At 43.4% G+C, this 19,822-nt stretch overlaps 1 protein-coding gene across 2 annotated transcripts in view; it reads left to right on the top strand.

The window, feature by feature from the left end:
• TDRD12 (tudor domain containing 12) overlaps positions 1-19,822 on the top strand; it is an 87,249-nt gene that overhangs the window by 40,278 nt on the left and 27,149 nt on the right. For both annotated transcript variants that reach the window (XM_066244050.1, XM_066244051.1), the window contains 11 exons: positions 1,551-1,631; positions 3,826-3,886; positions 5,167-5,274; positions 9,320-9,505; positions 12,958-13,114; positions 13,621-13,745; positions 15,325-15,516; positions 15,746-15,874; positions 17,465-17,582; positions 19,342-19,481; positions 19,596-19,816. In XM_066244050.1, the coding sequence (XP_066100147.1) occupies positions 1,551-1,631; positions 3,826-3,886; positions 5,167-5,274; positions 9,320-9,505; positions 12,958-13,114; positions 13,621-13,745; positions 15,325-15,516; positions 15,746-15,874; positions 17,465-17,582; positions 19,342-19,481; positions 19,596-19,816 (1,518 nt within the window). The remainder of the gene's footprint in view (positions 1-1,550; positions 1,632-3,825; positions 3,887-5,166; positions 5,275-9,319; positions 9,506-12,957; positions 13,115-13,620; positions 13,746-15,324; positions 15,517-15,745; positions 15,875-17,464; positions 17,583-19,341; positions 19,482-19,595; positions 19,817-19,822) is intronic.

The raw sequence follows: 19,822 nt of genomic DNA, 5'->3' as shown, positions 1-19,822 counted from the left end.
TTGATTGCTTTTTCATATGTGCCTTGACCGTGGGCCTTCAGCAGACCGAGTAACCCCTTGCTGGAGCCAGCGACCTTGGGTTCAGGCTGGTGGGCTTTTTGCTCTAACCAGATGAGCCCACGCTCAAGCTGGCGACCTCGGGGTCTAGAACCTGGGTCCTCTGCATCCCAGTCTGACGTTCTATCCACTGCGCCACCGCCTGGTCAGGCCCTCTGCAGAATATTAATTTCATTGTTTTCCTTGTTCATTTGTTTTAGCAGGAGATCAGCAACTCTCTTAGATTCAGACCTCAGTTCTGTCTTTCTGTGGGTGGTGTTAGCGTTAGCTCCATTTCTAAGTCTTTGGTATGCTGCTTTGGGTCTGTTCTGGAGATACTTAACTTGGAGTGAGCTTGGGACATGATTAGGGTCATAAATAATAACAGGGGACCCTCCCTTCTCTTTGGCTCTCTCTCTTTCTGCAGGTTCTTTTTTTCACATTCGCCATTTTCTAAATGCTCCTTCTCCCTGTACCTGTGGCCAGGTAGATAGTTTCTTTTGGAGGAAACTGCCATGTGGTTTTGTGTGATTGGGGCCATTTGTGGAGCTAAACAGCAATAAAAATAAGAGAGAAAAAGAGATGGAACTTGTCCTCACACAGTCTGTAGACCACATGGTCTGTTTCTAGTTCTGCTGGAGGGAAGGGAGGTTTCTCTCAGGGTTTTAGGTGCCGCCCTACTGTTGCCATTGCGTCAGGCAGCTCTGTGGTCGGAGTGGTCTGGGGCAGGACCATGAGAAAAAAGCTGCCAGTCAGCCAGGGCTCCCCACACTCGGCTTGAGGGCTCCTCTTCCTGTTTCTCTGAGCTTTTTATGTCTATATCCTCTACACCAGTGGTCCCCAACCTTTTTTGGGCCATGGACCGGTTTAATGTCAGAGAATATTTTCACCGACCGGCCTTTAGGGTGGGACGGATAAATGTATCACGTGACCGAGACAAGCGTCAAAAGTGAGTCTTAGACGGATGTAACAGAGGGAATCTGGTCATTTTTTAAAAATAAAACATCATTCAGACTTAAATATAAATAAAACGGAAATAAGGTAAGTTATTTATTCTTTCTCTGCGGACCGATACCAGATGGCCCACAGACCGGTACCGGTCTGCAGCCTGGGGGTTAGGGACCACTGCTCTACACAGTCCCAAGTCTTGGGCCATCCTCAGTTCAACACCAAGAGATAGAGGAAGGTAAAAACCTGAGAAACTCTCCATGAGCCTGGTGTTTTTCACGTTTTGACCTCTCGCCCCTATAGTTTTATACTTTATCCAGAGTTTCTCATCGTAATCAGTAGGGGAGAGGGGCTGTAGTGGGCTTACACCCTCCTGGCAAGCACCAGAACTGTCAAAATGGTTTTAATTCTTACAGGGCTTAGCTTTGGTTCCCATATAAATTTACTTATCTAGATCAACTTATTCCTCAGTGATACTTTTTATATCTTCTCCCAGAAAATAAAGCTATTTTCAGAGTTTGGGTAAATGGAATTATAAATTTTAATAAATGTTTTTTTATTTCTAGTGCATTATGTCAGAAGTCAAATGAAAAACCACTTAGGTTGGCTGAGAAGAAAGAATACAATGAGAAGAATGGCTGTGTAAAGTATGATTTTTTTCCTGGCCTAAATTTTTTATTGGAATAATTGTGATAAAATTATAAGCAAGAATTATTTACATATGATTTTATTATAAATTTCAAACCTGCATTCTCATTAAAAAAATCCACATACAGTGTCTTTCTAAGACTTTAAAGTTAGTTTTTCGTTTACATTGGGTAGATTTGTCTGTTTAAAATTCTCTTCCAACCTGACCTGTGGTGGCGCTGTGGATAAAGCACCGACCTGGAAATGCTGAGGTCGCCGGTTCGAAACCCTGGGCTTGCCTGGTCAAGGCACATATGGGAGTTGATGTTTCCAGCTCCTCCCCCTTCTCTCTCTCTCAGCCTCTCCTCTGTCTCCCTCTCTGTCTTTCTCTCTCCTCTCTAAAAATGAATAAATTAAAAAAAATTAAATAAAATTCTCTTCCACTGTAAGTAGACATTTTCTGCCTCCCCTTCCTGAGTCTCTTGGTGAAGTGAACAATTTTATGAAACAAATTTGATATAGTTGATATTTGGGGGCTGTTGATTGTATATGGGTTCGTGTTTGCTTTCTTTCCAGTTTTTAGGTGTTACATAAGTTTATGACCTGCTTGCGAAACTTTTTAATATTTTGTAGTGTGGAACTTGGGAATTCTGTTTTGTCCTGCCAGATTTACAAAGTATTTACTTACAAATTATTAACAATAGAGAGGCCCTGGTCAGTGGCTCAGTGGATAGAGCATCAGCCTGGCACATGGATGTTCCAGGTTTGATTTCCAGTCAGGGCACAGAAGAGGCTCCCCCTCTTCTCTCTCACCCTCTCACTTTCTCACTCTCTCTCTCACCCTCTCACCCTCTCACCCCTTCCTTCCATACCAGCCTAAAAACACTTATATTTCAAGTACCGTGGCTGCTCTGAAGCTACCCAAGTAACAGTTTAAGACAGTTCAGAAATGGGTATAGGTCATGCTGTTCACTGATTAGCTTGGGACTACTAGGGAGAGGGTATTGAGGGTGCAGTCATTTGGGCTCCCCAGCTTCTGAGGCCACACTGTGGCCCTGTAACATGCTCTCCACCAGCGGGAGCTCCTCATAGTGTTTCAAGGCCAGGAGCTTTGCAGGCTGCCATGGAGCCCACAGATCTGGAGTGGTACCTGAATTGCCATTCTCTTCCCAGGGCATCTCTACACCCTGACAGCTGGAAGTTGTGGTGCTCAGTAGTTATTTTCCTTGGAACAAGAGACCTTGCATTATCCACCTACCTCATTTTTTTCTTTTGTTACACTGAAGTATTACTTAATAAATTAACTGTGGGATAACTCTAGTGCCTTATATTTTTGTATTAGAAAATTGTCTCATCTCCCATTTGGCTTAATGCCCTTTACTTAGAACCCACTGATTAGATTACAATTCTTGGTCGGCAAACTGCGACTCACGAGCCACATGCAACTCTTTGGTCCCTTGAGTGTGACTCTTCCACAAAATACTACTTGCAGGCGCTACCTCGATAAGGACTGTACCTACCTATTTAGTTTAAGTTTAAAAAATTTGGCTCTCAAAAGAAATTTCAATCGTCGTACTGTTGATATTTGGCTCTGTTGACTAATGAGTTTGCCGAGCACTGGACTACATCAGTCTACTGTGGGTTCCAGGGAGCTTGGATGTGTTTAAGATTAAACAGCAAAGAAGGAAGGATACAATGGATTCTTTAGAAACTTTTGATGACCTGATGATCATGCAGTCTTTCTCCTTGTTCAGAGCGAGTGGTCCTGGGATTGGCAGTACTATGTCTGCAGCCTGAGACCCAGACTGGGGGTGGAGGAAGCATGGGGACTGGCATGCGCACAGTGGCCTTTGTGTCACAGTGAACAAGGCAAAATCGAACAAGCAGTGATTTCGTAGCTCTGCCTTGGGATGTATAGTTCACTTTACCTCTGTCAAGGAAGAATTAATAATTCAGCTGAAGAAGTAGACATTCCTCGCCTGACCTGTGGTGGCGCAGTGGATAAAGTGTCGACCTGGAATGCTGAGGTCGCTGGTTCAAAACCCTGGGCTTGCCTGGTCAAGGCACATATGGGAAACAACTGAGAGTTCATCTTTCCTCTTCTTCCCTCACCCCTGCCTTTCTCTATCTCCTCTTTCTAAAATCAGTTAGCAAAGTCTTAAAAAAAATAGATACCTTTTTTTTCTTTAAATTGTCCTTTTTCCTATTTTACAGGTTGTTACAGTTTTTAAATCCTGATCCTTTGAAAGCTGATGGACTGTCTGACCTGCAGCAGGTATTAGAACCCCTAAAAGAAAGTAAAAAAATAAAACTGTTTACTTTTTTTTTTTTTTAAAGATTTTATTTATTTATTTTAGAGAGGAGAGAGAGAGAGAGAAGGGGGAGGAACAGGAAGCATCAACTCCCATATGTGCCTTGACCAGGCAAACGCGGGGTTTCGAACCAGCGATATCAGCATTCTAGGTTGATGCTTTATCCACTGCGCCACCACAGGCCAGGCAAAACTGTTTACTTTTTAAATCCCTCTTCTTCCTCCCTCAAAACTTGAGATTAGAAGAGAAACCCCATCAATTGGAGACTTTACCTGAAGAGATACTTTTAAAAATTGTCTAGGCCCTGGCCGGTTGGCTTAGCGGTAGAGCTTTGGCCCGGTGTGTGTAAGTCCCAGGTTCGATTCCCGGCCAGGGCACACAGGAGAAGTGCCCATCTGCTTCTCCATCCCTCCCCCTCTCCTTTCTCTCCATCTCTCTCTTCCCCTCCTGCAGCCAAGGCTCTATTGGAGCAGAGTTGGCCTAGGCGCTGAGGTTGGCTCCATGGCCTCCACCTCAGGCGCTAGAACGGCTCCGTTTGCTCCAGTTGCAACGGAGCAGCGGCCCCTGGTGGGCATGCCAGGTGGATCCTGATCGGGCACATGTGGGAGTCTATCTCTTTGCCTCCCTGCTTCTCAGAAAAAAAATAAAAATAAAGAGAAATTGTTCTTTGGCGGGGGGAAGGGTAATGGGGTGATAGATGATCTTCCTTTCATTTTGGTAGTTCTGGTGGTTTTTTTTTTTTTTAATTTCTCTGAAGCTGGAAACGGGGAGAGACAGTCAGACAGACTCCTGCTTGCGCCGGACCGGGATCCACCCCGCACGCCCACCAGGGGGCGATGCTCTGCCCCTCCAGGGCGTCGCTCGGCTGGAGAGCCACTCCAGCGCCCGGGGCAGTGGCCAAGGAGCCATCACCAGCGCCCGGGCCATCCTCGCTCCAATGGAGCCTCGGCTGCAGGAGGGGAAGAGAGAGACAGAGAGGAAGGAGAGGGGGGTGGAGAAGCAAATGGGCGCCTCTCCTATGTGCCCTGGCCAGGAATCGAACCCGGGTCCCCAGCACGCCAGGCCGACGCTCCACCGCTGAGCCAATAGGCCAGGGCCTCTGGTGGTTTTTTTAATAAACATGTACACGTATGTTTTTATATTAAAATCAAACTCTTGTGTCGAATTCATTTCCATATAGTTCTCAATGCTCTGTGCTAACACCACAGGGCAGAGCTGTGTAACTGACGCGTGTGTTCTCCAGTTGCAGAAGTTGAGGCTGGGCACCCAGCTGCCTCCTGCAGTGCTGCGGAACAAGATCGAGCCTTGCTTATCCATTGATACGGCACCGCTCTCGGCAGACCTGAGAAAGGTAAACTCGAGAAGGAGTCCTGACCTGCCTGAATGTGGAAGGAGTTTAAATAAACATTTCTACTAAGGTTGCATTTGTATTTATATAATGTCCTTGCTTTTGAAATTCTCTTTAAAGCTTTTGTTACTAATTTCTTATTTATTCTTAAGTCCAGGTTAACTTCTCACAAGTGAATAATTCTTTTGTGGAGAAACCATTGTGTAACTGTAAGTGCTTCTCAAAAATAAGTTCTCAAATGTTCCTGTGCAGAGGGGCTTGGAAGGAACAGTGAGTTGCCAGGGCGATTGTGATAAACTTGTTAGAATTCTTTTCAAAATTGCTTTATGGACCTGTTTCACTTAGTAAATTGATCATACATGTTTATTTACTTCCTTTATTTCCTTTTTAAATCCCTCTTCTTCCTCCCTCAAAACTTGAGATTAGAAGAGAAATCCCATTAATTGGAGACTTTACCTGAAGAGATACTTTTAAAAATTGTCTAGGCCCTGGCCGGTTGGCTTAGCGGTAGAGCTTTGGCCCGGTGTGTGTAAGTCCCAGGTTCGATTCCCGGCCTTGAACAAAAAGAAGTTAAAATTTTTTTTAAAAGACAAAGCCACACACACATGCACACACAAGGGTGAATAGAATGAGAGTGTAGTCTTTAGTGGACAAGAACTGCACATAGGGGGACAGGCAGCAGAGTGTGGCTGACATACCCGAGGGAGGAGTGAGCTGAGTGGGGTCATGGATGTCCCTCCCCTATTTCCTGAACATCCACAGCCAGTTTCTCAGGAAGGAGATTGGAGGCTCTTTTTGGAGAAACTGAATAACCCTGGAGAATGACCTTTAGGTGATGCTATTTGGAATTCTCCCAGTAAAAATGTCTGCTTAGCCTGACCAGGCAGTGGCGCAGTGGATAGAGCATTGGACTGGGATGTGGAGGACCCAGGTTCGAGACCCCGAGGTTGTCAGCTTGAGCGCGGGCTCATCTGGCTTGAGCAACCCTCCCCCCCACACAAAAAACCAGGTTGGACCCAAGGTCGCTGGCTCGAGCAAGGGGTAACTGGGTCTGCTGAAGGCCCACGGTCAAGGCACATATGAGAAAACAATCAATGAACAACTAAGATATCACAACAAAAAACTGATGATTGATGCTTCTCATCTCTCTTCATTCCTGTCTGTCTGTCCCTGTCTATCCCTCTCTCTGATTCTCTCTCTGTCCCTGTAAAAAAAAAAAAAAAAATGTCTGCTTGCTGCCCTGTCTCCCTGTAGTGATGTGACTGTCACATGGTGCTGAGCTGTACCCTGCCCATAGGTCATCTGGTCAGTTTTCAGTGTCCTCTACAATGTGAACAGAACATCAGGAATGATTAGGGATTTGAGGAAAGCCCTCACTCAAGAAAAAAGAAACAATGAAACAAACTCTGAAGTAAACAATGTAGAGAGTAGAAGAAAACATTAGAAAATAAATGTCCTCAGACTGACTAGGCGGTGGCGCAGTGGATAGAGCCTCAGACTGGGATGCAGAGGACCCAGGTTTGAGACCCCAAGGTCGCCAGCTTGAGCGCGGGCTCATCTGGTTTGAGCAAAAGCCCACCAGCTTGAGCCCACTGTCGCTGGCTCCAGCAAGGGGTTACTCGGTCTGCTGAAGGCCCGCGGTCAAGGATAACTGGGCACTGTTGAAAAGGAGCAGATAATAAAAAAAGGTTCTTGGAAATTCAAAATGTTCTAGAAGTAAAAATAAATAGTTGATGTGACAGGCAAAATAGAAGCTAACTATTAGAAAATAGAACAAAAAGATTGAGCTGGAAATAGGGAGGAAAAGAGAAACTGACAGTTTGAAGTCCAGTATCTGAAATGGGATTTCTAGAAAGAAAGGAAGAGGCAGAAAATTTTGAGAAGAGAAACACATGAATGATTTCTAGATTTAATGAATATGACTCACAAATTAAGGGACTTTACCTACCGCAGGCCCAGCACAACTGAGGAACAAGACAGTAGACATGTTCTGAAGCATCTAAACTAGAAGGATGCAGGAAGCATGAAAGATTCCAGAGAGAAGAAACTGGTCCCACATGCAAGGCTTCAGGCTTCACAGTAACACCAGAGGAGCATGATTCCAAAATTCTAATAGACGTTATTTTGCCGAACTGGTGGTGGCGCAGTGGATAGGATGTCAACCTGGGACTCTGAGGTCCCTGGTGGTTTGTTTGTTTATTTATTTATTTATTTATTTATTTACAGAGAGAGAGAGAGAGAGAGGGATAGACAGGAACAGAAAGAGATGAGAAGCATCAATCATCAGCCTTTCATTGCGACACCTTAGTTGTTCATTGATTGCTCTCTCATATGTGCCTCGACTGTGGGCCTTCAGCAGACCGAGTAACCCTTTGGGCAAACCAGTGACCTTGGGTCCAAGCTGGTGAGCTTTACTCAAACCAGATGAGCCTGTGCTCAAGCTGGAGACCTTGGGGTCTCGAACCCGGGTCCTCCGCATTCCAGTCCGACGCTCTATCCACTGCGCCACTGCCTGGTCAGGCGATGTCCCCAGTTTAAAACACTGAGGTTGCCGGCTTGGGTTGGCTTGTGGGCTTGAGTGTGGGGTTGCTGGCTTGAGGAAGGGGTCACTGGCTTGGCTTGAGTATCCTGGACAAGGCATGTATGAGAAGCAATCAGTGAACAACTAATGTGACACAACTACAAGTTGAGGCTTCTAATCTCTTTCTTCTCTTTCTTTCTCCCCCATTCCCACCTCACTCTCAAAAAAAAAAAAAAAAAGTTTTTTCTAACTTAGAGGTCTATAGGTCCATATCTAAACTATCAACAAAGTATGAGGATAGAATGAAGACATTTTCATATTACAGAGTCTCAGATTTACTTTCTCTGTACCTTGTCAAGAAGCTACTGAACAAAAGGGGAGTAGGGGGGAGATATAAGAGGGTCTAGAGAAGATAGACCAGTGGTAGTCAACTGGGTCCCTACTATCCACTAGTGGGCGTTCCAGCTTTCATGGTGGGTGGTAGCGGAGTAACCAAAGTATAAATGAAAAGATAGATTTAACTATAGTAAGTTGTTTTATAAAGATTTATTCTGCCAAACTTAGAGAAAATTCGACATAAAGTACTTGGTAAGTAATTCTTATTATATGCTTTAACTTGCTGTAACTCTGCTTTATAAAATTTATAAAGTAAAGTTACTTCCCTACTTTATAAATCATCATTACTGTGGAACCGGTGAGCGGTTAGAAAATTTTACTACTAACAGAGATACAAAAGTGGGCAGTAGGTATAAAAAGGTTGACTACCCCTGGGTTAGACGGTGATGGAATAAGACTCGACTTGGGGTGGTGAACACAATACAATATACAGATGATGTATTATAGAATTATACACCTGAAACTTACATAATTCTATCAATGCACCCCAATAAATTCAATAAAAAATTTTTTAGAAGAAGCTACTGAAATACATTCTTCACCAACACAAGAAAGTAGACAAGCAAGAAGACAGCATGAGTTGCATACAAAAGGGTGATGGTGCAGGGAGATCATAGGATGACAGCTGCATACCAGGTGCAGAGTGGAGTCAGGCCTGACAGCAGTGGGGGGTTCAGGCCTGGGTAGGAGGACTTCATGAAGATGATGGTGCTGATGAGGTCAGTTCTTTGGAAAATAGTATCAGTGTGGCTGGAGAACTTGGAACATGTGGAAAGTTTTAGTAACAGTAAGATAGAAAATAAGCAAATAAAGGCATGTTTAAAATCTTTACAAGTGAAGCTGGTGCACCGGCCAATATTGAGAGGGAGAAGCAGCCTCGTCTTTGCTCCAGTGAGCTTTCAGCACCTGGCTGGTCAGTGGACCACCCGATGGATCCTTTTATTTGGAGCCTAGAACACCAAGAATCTTCTAGCAGGAGTTGGGTGCTGGAAAAGATTCAGTGGGGCTTACAAAGTTGGGTCTTGGGAAATACCAGACTGAACAATATATATTTGGGGGTAAATGTGCAATGAGATGGAGTTTTATTAGTTTACTTTATTGTGGTTTTTGGTTGTTGTTGATGTTTTGTAGGCTCTTCAAAGGAATAAGTTTCTGGGACCCAGCCACACTGAATCTTACTCTTGGCCTCCTATAGCACGTGGCTGTGATGTGGTTGTCATATCTCAGTGTGGAAATGACCCTTTGTTGTACCTTCCACCAGTTCTCACAATTTTGCAAACAGTGGGCTGCTACAAGTCATTACCAAGTAGAAACGGAGTAAGTTGAAGACAATTTTCTTTCACAACAAAATGGATTAAATATTTATTTTAAATTCTACACCTAAACTTTGGTAAAATGTAGGTTACATTATTCATTTGGTGTTAAAACTGGCAGACAGAAACTATCTTATGAGAAACTTTGATCATAGTCATCTGTTTTCTCACATTGTGTGTGTGTGTGTGTGTGTGTGTGTGTGTGTGTGTGTGTGACAGAGTCAGAGAGAGGGACAGACAGGAAGGGAGAGAGATGAGAAGCATCAATTCTTCGTTGCAGCACCTTAGTTGTTCATTGATTGCTTTCTCATATGTGCCTTGACCGGGTGATTATAGCAGACTGAGTTACCCCGTGCTCGAACTAGTAACCTTGGGCTCAAGCTGGCGACCTCGGGGTCTCGAACCTGGGTCCTCGGCATCCCAGTCCGATGCTCTGTCCACTGCACCACCGCCTGGTGAGGCTGTTCTCTCACATTGGTTCTCACTTTTGACCCCCAGGTGTGGGTCAGCTGCTGAGTCAAGAGAGTCCTGGCTTTTTTTTTTTAATTTTTAAAAAAATTATTTATTTATTTACTTATTTATTTATGTATTTTTTACAGAGACAGTGAGTCAGAGAGAGGGATAGACAGGGACAGACAGACAGGAACGGAGAGAGATGAGAAGCATCAATCTTTAGTTTTTCATTGTGCGTTGCAACACCTTAGTTGTTCATTGATTGCTTTCTCATATGTGCCTTGACCGTGGGCCTTCAGCAGACCGAGTAACCCCTTGCTGGAGCCAGTGACCTTGGGTTCAAGCTGGTGGGCTTTTGCTCAAACCAGATGAATGCGCGCTCAAGCTGGCGACCTCGGGGTCTCAAACCTGGGTCCTCTGCATCCAGTCCGACGCTCTATCCACTGCGCCACTGCCTGGTCAGGCGAGAGTCCTGGCTTTTAGAGATAAATAATATAGTTTACAAAAAGTATTTCACTGGCCCTGGCCGGTTGGCTCAGCGGTAGAGCGTTGGCTTGGCGTGCAGGAGTCCCGGGTTCAATTCCCGGCCAGGGCACACAGGAGAAGCGCCCATTTGCTTCTGCACCCCTCCCCCTCTCCTTCCTCTCTGTCTCTCTCTTCCCCTCCCACAGCCGAGGCTGCATTGGAGCAAAGATAGCCCGGGCGCTGAGGATGGCTCTGTGGCCTCTGCCTCAGGCGCTAGAATGGCTCTGGATGCAACAGAGCGATGCCCCAGAGGGGCAGAACATTGCCCCCTGGTGGGCATGCCGGGTGGATCCCGGTCGGGCGCATGTGGGAGTCTGTCTGATTGCCTCCGCGTTTCCAGCTTCGGAAAAATGAAAAGAAAAAAAAAAGAAAAAAAAGAAAGTATTTCACTGGTTTAATTTATCTAATTGTTATGGCACCCCTTGAGAGGTCAGACCATTTATTCTTTTCACCAGATGAGAAAATTCTACTTGTGAAAAGTTACTGGTATAAATTCTTAACAGCTGAGAAGTGTGACAAGAAGTGAGATTAGAATGTAGGTTTTCTGCCCTGGCCAGATAGCTCCATTGGTTGATGTACTGACTCAACACACAAAGATTGTGGGTTTGATCCCTGGTCAGGGCACATACAGGAACAGATTGAGTTTCTTGTCTGTCTCCTTTCTTCTCTCTAAAATCAATTAAAAAATTTTTAAAAAAAGAATGTAGGATTTCTGACATCTTGTCTCATTCTTTCAAATATTTTCATAGCACCCCACACTGTTTCACATACCGACTTCATTTTTCCCAGGTGTAAGAATCTGAAAATAGAAAGATAATGGAAAAGAGAGAAATGGGGTGTGAAGATAGGTGATGGTGGGGTGGTGACATCTGCTTGCTGGATTTGGCTGTTAATTGAACTGACATATGAAAGGCCTTTGTCTCAGATCCTGTCCCAAAGGACACACTACAGATTGTCTGCCACTCATTAGAAGTTGAAGAATAGCAGCACAAAAAGACACTTAGAATTGCATTTTAGAAAAGATGCTAGTTCTTTTTCTATGCTAGATAGTTTAATGGTTTTCCTTTGGAAATATGCATTGGCTAAGTTACTATGTATAGTACTGATTAATAAAACTAAATGAATACATTTATATCCCTCATTTAGGGAGCAGCTGATCCATGTTGAGATGTAGCGTGTGTGGAGATGGAGCTGGGCTGGGCTAGGACGAGATGTTCAGGTCTTAACTTGTGTCCACTCTGCTCTCTGCATCTCCACAGTCAGCATGCATTAGGCCTGGCTTGGTGTAAAGGAAAGTGGACACTTATTCTTCAGTTAATAGAGGGCAGGTGTCCAGGAAGGTGTTTGGGCGGCTGTGCACCTTCAGGAGTCACCTGAGGGATAGTGAAGGGCAGGATTCGGATGGTGCTGTAAGAAACTCAAGTCTTCCACAGGGCGATGCTCTGCCCATCTGGAGCTGCTGCTCCATTGCTCAGCAGCCAAGCTATTTCAGCACCTGAGGTGAGGCCATGGAGCCATCCTCAATACCTGGGGCCAACTTGCTCCAATAGAGCCATGGCTGCCAGGGGGGAGGGGCATCAGACAGAAGGGGGAGGGGTGGAGAAACAGGGTCACTTCTCCTGTGTGTCCTGACTGGAAATTGAACCTGGACTTCCACATGCCGGGCCGACGCTTCCACAGGGCCAGGGCCTTGTTAACCCTTTTTAAGGCTGCTTTCAGGAAGCAGTTAGTTCACCCTGTGCTTAGGAGCCAGAGCTCTAGAGCCAAACTGCCTGGCTTCACACCTGTTGCTCCCTTGCTCCCATGTGTTAGCTCTGCAGCCTTGGGCAACTGACTTCACCTTCCTGTGCCTCAGACACCTTCTTGTGAAATGAGGTAGTGATAGGTCCTATCCTGTAAGAGTGCATTAAGGATTAAGTGAAGGAAACTTGTGAAGTGCTTAAAGACTATGAAATCTGAATCATCATGTCTAAATTCACTTTAATGAAATCATATTTTCACTTTTCTTACCTATGTGATGACAATAATGATGATAAAAATTTATATAGTGCTGTCTGACCAGGTGGTAGCGCAGTGGATAGAGCATCGAACTGGGACACAGAGGACCCAGGTTTGAAACCCAGGGGTCGCTGGCTTGAGCATGGGCTCATCTGGTTTGAGCACAGCTCACCAGCTTGAACCCAAGGTTGCTGGCTTGAGTAAGGGGTCACTCGATCTGCTGTATCCCCCCTGTCAAGGCACATATGAGGAAGCAATCAATGAACAACTAAGGTGCTGCAAAGAATTGATGCTTCTCATCTCTCTACATTCCTGTCTGTCCCTATCTATCTCTATCTCTCTCTCTCTCTCTCTGTCACCAAAAAAAATTTTTTTATATGGTGCTTACTATGTACAAGGAGATATTCTGCATGCTTCATAGATACTGAGTTCGATTAATAACTTTTGTCCAAAATGATGTGCACTTGTTTGTCTTTGCAGCCTCTGGCAGTCATCGTGTGTCCTGGGTGGAAAAAGGCCCAATTTATTTTTGAATTATTGGGAGACTATAGTATGTTCTCCAGGCCTCTTCATCCTATGTTATTGACAATTGGACTCCACAAAGATGAAGCCAAAAATATGAAGCTTCCAAGGGGATGTAAGCATCCTTCTAAGCCGTTTGGTTTTTCATGCAGGACACTGTGGACCCCCTGCTCAGGCAGCCCAGGAGCTGCCTGTGTCACAGGACTGTATTACTGCAGTAATGCTCACGAGTTCAGACTGCCCCATCAGTACCAATGGGGATAGATGATAAAGGTTTGATCTGGGTTTATGTCTGTGAGAAAAAAGAGAAAACTATATGATTTCATTAGTTTATCAGGGTTTATCAGGTGTCTACTGAACACCTGCTGTTTGTTAGATGTTGATTAAAGCCCTCCCTGTCCTTAAGGAGTGTATAACCTGGTGGGGGCCCAGGTGTCTAATCAGAGAATGAGAGGGGTTGTTCGTTGGGCAGGGAAACTTCTTGCCTCACCCACTGGAGTAAGAAAAACAGCTTTTTGTTTTATTAGAAGGCATTTCTAGAAAGTATGTGGGATTTTAACAAAGGAATGTTAGACTTGTGGAAAGTCTAAAATGTTCATTGTTTTTTCTTTTAAAATATAGGTGATGTAATTGTTACAACACCACATAGCTTCCTGAGACTTCTCAAATACCAAAGCTTGTTATTTCTTAGACTCTGTCACCTTATTTTGGATGAGGTGGATGTATTATTTGAAGCTAATGAACAAGTAAGTATGGCATCCATTTGAATGTTATTACTACTCAGAAATATATATAAATATAACTAAAGTCTTCACTGTTTTTAGGAGTCAAGAAAAGTGTCTATCTTGGGTAGAAGCTGGTTAATCTAAAAACTTTTCTCTTTAACTTCTATGATTGGAGAGAACATTTATTTGAAATTTTATTCCCAGTGTTAAAGTTCTCTCTGAAAAGCAGAATTCTTTCCTGTAAAGGTTTTCTAAATTATTTAATTAATATTTTTCTGATTATGAATAATTTTTATATTAGAAAATTTAAGAAATACTGGAGAGCACTTGAAAACCCCCAAAATCCATAATCTTACCCTCAGAGGTAATCAGTAGTGCTAATTTGGAAACTTTTTTTAAATTTTTTTATATTTCCTATGTCTGTTGACATAGGAATGAACAATACAGTATCTTTATGTGCTAATTTGTAACTTGCAGTTTTCAGTAAATAGCATTACACTGTTACTATTCCACAATGTGATTATTATTGGCCATATGGACATACATAATTTATTTTAAAATTATCTTCGCCTGACCTGTGGTGGCGCGGTGGATAAAGCGTCAACCTGGAAATGCTGAGGTTGCCGGTTTGAAACCCTGGGCTTGCCTGGTCAAGGCACATATGGGAGTTGATGATTCTAGCTCCTCCCCACCTTCTCTCTCTGTCTCTCTCTCCTCTCTCTTTCCCTCTCTGTCTCTCTCTCTCCCTTTCTCTCTCCCCTCTAAAATGAATAAATAAATAAATAAATAAATTTTAAATTGTCTTATTTTTAGACATTTAGCATCATTTGTGGTTGTGTGTGCACGCGTGTGTGCGGCTTTTTAGCACAGTTCCCTTAGGGTACATTCCTAGGAAGGGGAACAATGGATCAAAGACGGAATTCTTACAAGGCATTTGTTGGAAGCAATGTAATATGCTGATCAGGAGCATTTATTTAGGAGCAGTAATGACCCTGGGATCAAGTCCCAGCTTTGTAATTTACTGACTCTGTGGGCCTCTGCGGGGTTTCTGAATGCCTCTACAATCTCAGTTCTTATTTGCAAAGTTAATATCCAGAATCCCGTCTTATACAGTAGCTTTTCTAAAAGCACAGACCATTTTATACTCCCTGAGACAGTATGTGGCCACACTCCACTCCCTGCGCCCTTGGCAGTGGGAGGCCTCAGTCCAGCTTTCTTTTCTAGTCTAATTATTAAACATGGCATCTGATTAGTTTATATTTCCTTGATTACTTGTTAAGTTGAGGATGAATTTGTACTGGCCATCTGTATGCATTCTTCTATGAGTGGCTTGTTTATTTGCTTATTTTCTGTTGGTGGGATTGTTTTTTCCTAATCAGTTTGTAGAAGTTTTTGTAAAAGGATGTTAATTCTGTTACACATATTTATCCAGATGTTAATGTTTTAATTTTGTTTACATCTAATATTTTTTCTCCTTTACTTTTTTGTTTGTAAAGGCCTTCCTCACTCTGAAAACAGAAAGTACACAATTTACCTTTTATGTTCTGTCAAACTATTCTCTTTTGAAATAACAGTGAAATTTATTATACTAATTTTTTAGATGTTTGCTATATTAGAAAACTTTAAAAAATATATTGAAGTCAGGGAAAGGGAACCTGCACCACATCAGATTGTTGCTGTTGGAGTTCATTGGAACAGACACATAGAACATTTAATCAAAGAGTTCATGAATGACCCCTACATTGTGATCACGGCCATGGAGGAGGCTGCTCTCTACGGCAATGTCCAGCAGGTAATGCGTCATGGGGGTGGAGAGGGGTGAATGAACACAAGCAACTTTGTTTCATGGATTAATATTAAAAGATTATAGCTTTAATTTCATACACATCTGTAACTGTGAATTTAAACTTTTTGGTTTCCTATACTTTTCTTTAAAATCATAATTTAATTATGAAAAGTGAAACTGCTGGAGCACCTTGAACATTTTTAAAAACCACATTGTTTCTGTATTTCGTTTCTAGGTAGTGCATCTTTGCCTAGAAAGTGAAAAAAACTCTACTTTACTCCAAACTCTTGATTTCACTCCAACTCAGGCACAAAAGACCTTGATCTTCACCTGTTCTGTAGTTGAAACTGAAATAGTATGTAAGGTGAGCCCTTCCACATGTAAAATGTTGTTTGTTTAAACTGTGATTGAATCTCAAGTCATCAGAGAATTACTGAGGTAGTTAAATATTTGACAGGGGAGTACAGTTGTACAAATTCAACATCAGTCAGAATGGGTTCTGCTACAAAGTACTGGTCTCCGTGCAAAAGGATAGCAGGAGGCCTGACTTTGAGGGGAGGAGCCACGTATGTGGGACCAGCATTTCAGCTGGAGCTGATGTTCCCCAAGGGCAGCTGCACATCTAATTTTGTCTGGGCAGTGTTAAAGGATCTGATTCCTGAAGAAATGCCAACATCTTCTGTACCCTCTATTTAAGAAACTAAAGAAGATTAACACTAAATATATCATCATTTAGCCAGAAAAGCCAAATAAGTTGGCAAAAGATTTACTTAATCTAATTGTGCATGCATTAAAGCTAAAATGTAGAAATGAGTCCAAATACAAAATAAAAGAATCAGTAGTACTTCCACATTTCAGCAATAATGAACTAGCAGGTGCATTAAAAAACTCTTGTTGACAGTCGTACTATAAATTTGGTGTGTACATATGCATACACAGTAAACCCTTGAACGACATGGGTTTGAACTGCATGGGGCCACTTACTTATACATGGATTTTTTTCAATGAATACATTCAGTAATGTAGATGTATTTTTTCAACCTTATGACTTAACACTTTTTTCTCTAGCCTTATTGTAGGAATGCTATATATAATACATATAGACCCTGGCCAGTTGGCTCAGTGGTAGAGCGTCGGCCTGGCGTGCAGAAGTCCCGGGTTCAATTCCCGGCCAGGGCACACAGGAGAAGTGCCCATCTGCTTCTTCACCCCTCCCCCTCTCTGACTCTCTCTTCCCCTCCCCCAGCCAAGGCTCCAATGGAGCAAAAGATGGCCCGGGCGCTGGGGATGGCTCCATGGCCTCTGCCTCAGGTGCTAGAGTGGCTCTGGTTGCGACAGAGCGACGCCCCAGATGGGCAAGCATCGCCCCCTGGTGGGTGTGCCGGGTGGATCCCGGTCGGCCGCATGCGGGAGTCTGTCTGACTGTTTCCCTGTTTCCAGCTTCAGAAAAATACAACAACAACAACAACAACAAAAAAAACCCATACACACAAACTGTATGTTAATTGACTTTTGACGTTGATCAGTTCTGGTCAACAGTAGGATATAAGTAGTTACATTTTTGGGAATCAAAAGTTATAGGTGGAGTTTAGATTACATAAGGGATCAGCCATGTGTTGTTCAGAGGTCTACTATATATTATATATAGATATTTGCATACATATATATATTCACATATATACATAGATCTAGACATGGATGCATAATCTGGAAAGGAAGGAAAAATAATTTCAGCAAAATAATGTTTGTTTTCGCTTTAGCAAGTTTTTAGATATAAACTATGGGATTTTGGAAATATATTTATTTAGATTATCTCATTATTAGAATTATTTGATCAGTGAGATAATACCTTCACGGATAATTTTAAATGGTTTATATTGATGATTATTAACAGAACAATTAACTTCAAGTTTATGTTGTTGACTGTGAACTGGTTTCTTGGTTTTATCTTTAGGTAGTAGAAAGCAGTTCAATATTTTGCTTGAAAATGCATAAAGAAGTGGTTTCTAATTTAAAAAGTGTGTTAGAACAGTGGGAGAAGAAGTTAAGTTCTGGTTCTCGTATTGTATTAGGTAAGTGTTTTAATTGCTACTTATATTAAGAGAAGACTGAGCTATTAGGGATTTGATCTTCATTTATATATCTCATCTCCAGATTTCTCATCATTTTCCAGATTTATTGAGGGTTTATTAGTAATCTTAATTTCAAAATGAAAGTTAACCATTATTAATATTTGAATGTTGAAGTGGATCGAGCCTTAGGGCTCTCAGGTCGTTAGGCGGCACCTCTAGTCCAGACATTTTCCCAGATGTTCCAGCTGAAGATCACGGGCTCATTTATGTATATACAAGTACCCGTGATGAAACATACCGTAAATAATTGTTACATTTAGTATTAAAAATTTTAAAGTCAAGCCCTGGCTGGTTGGCTCAGCTGTGGAGCATCGGCCTAGCGTGCGGAGGACCTGGGTTCGATTCCCGGCCAGGGCACACAGGAGAAGCGCCCATTTGCTTCTCCACCCCTCCGCCGCGCTTTCCTCTCTGTCTCTCTCTTCCCCTCCCGCAGCCAAGGCTCCATTGGAGCAAGGATGGCCTGGGCACTGGGGATGGCTCTGTGGCCTCTGCCTCAGGCGCTAGGGTGGCTCTGGTCGCAACATGGCGACGCCCAGGATGGGCAGAGCATCGCCCCCTGGTGGGCAGAGCGTCGCCCCCTGGTGGGCAGAGCGTCGCCCCTGGTGGGCATGCCGGGTGGATCCCGGTCGGGTGCATGCGGGAGTCTGACTGTCTCTCCCTGTTTCCAGCTTCAGAAAAATGGGGAAAAAAAAATTTTAAAGTCAAAATGTGTAAAATAATTGTAAAATGTATAGAGGTAGCCTAGATTTGGCATTTTTTGCCAAATCTAGAACTGGCATTTTTTACTAAGCTAAAAGGAGACCACTTTTAAAACTTTATCACTGACCTGTGACTTTTTTTATTTTTTAGAGAGAAACAGACAGGAAGGGACAGGGATGAGAAACATCAACTCTTAGTTGCAGCACTTTTAGTTGTTTACTGATTGCTTCTCATGAGCACCTTGATGTGGGGGTGGGGCTCCATCTGAGCCAGTGACTCCTTGCTCAAGCCAGTGACTTTGGACTCAAGCCAGCTTACCTTGGGCTCAAGAAAGTGCCTTGGGCTTCAAGGCAGCCACCTTTGGGTTCAAGCTGGTGAGCCAGCGCTCAAGCTGGCGACCCGAGGATTTTGAACCTAGTGTCCCAGGTTGACGCTCTACTGGGCCAAAACTGGTCAGGTTGAAAAAAAAAACAAAAAACGGGAAAGAAGTTTCTTTGCATTTAAAAAGCAAAATGCGGCCGCATCCAGTTGGCTCAGTGGTAAAGCATCGGCCTGGTGTGTGGAAGTCCCAGGTTCAATTCCCAGCCAAGGCACACAGAAGAAACACCCATCTACTTCTCCACCCCTCTCCCTCTCCTTTCTCTCTGTCTCTCTCTTCCCTTCCTGTAGCCAAGGCTCCATTGTAGCAAAATTGGCCTGGGTGCTGAGGACGGCTCCATGGCTTCCGCCTCAGGAGCTAGAATGGCTCTAGTTGCAACGGAGCAACACTCCAGATGGGCTGAGCATCATCCCCTAGTGGGCTTGCTGGGTGGATCCTGGTCGGGTGCATGCGAGAGTCTGTCTCTCTGCCTTCTCACTTCTCACTTCAGAAAAATACAAATAAATAAATAGTAAAATGCAATAAAGAATTGTATTGAAGTATAGTTGCGGAAATTACATGGTAGAATAAGTGCGGTGAAACCTTAGCCTCATTTGAAATTGTCGGCATCCTTTTCTCTAGCCTTGACTGATGACTGCATACCACTTTTGGCCATCACTGATGCCACGTGTGTGATTCACTTCAACTTTCCTTCTTCACCAAAAATTTTTGGTGGACGCCTATATTGCATGTCTGATCATTTTCAGAGTTTAATTGAACAGGTTTGATTGTTTTTATTATTTTTATTCCACTGTGTAATGAAAAATTCAGAGTCCACATAGTTATCATTTAGTCTGGTATGGATGACCCACTTCCTTTATTCACTTTCGATTAAGGGTTCTCCTGTGAAACAGGGAGATAAAAAAACCAAATCTGTCCTGCTGCTGACGGAGAGAAGTGCAGGCCATGCAGTCAGCATCCTGCACTACTTGGAAAGAGCAGATGCCAAGATCCCACCGGAGCTATGCGAGTTCACTGCGGGGGTGCTAGAAGCCCGGGAAGATAAAAAAGCCAGAAGGCCTCTTTGTTCATATCTTAAGTCTTTTGGATTTTGCAAGTAAGA

This window comes from Saccopteryx bilineata, chromosome 9 (assembly GCF_036850765.1).
Source record: "Saccopteryx bilineata isolate mSacBil1 chromosome 9, mSacBil1_pri_phased_curated, whole genome shotgun sequence".
In the NCBI taxonomy this organism is placed as follows: domain Eukaryota; kingdom Metazoa; phylum Chordata; class Mammalia; order Chiroptera; family Emballonuridae; genus Saccopteryx; species Saccopteryx bilineata.
The sequence above is the reverse complement of the archived record's forward strand: the minus strand, read 5'-3'. Positions and strand labels throughout refer to the sequence as shown.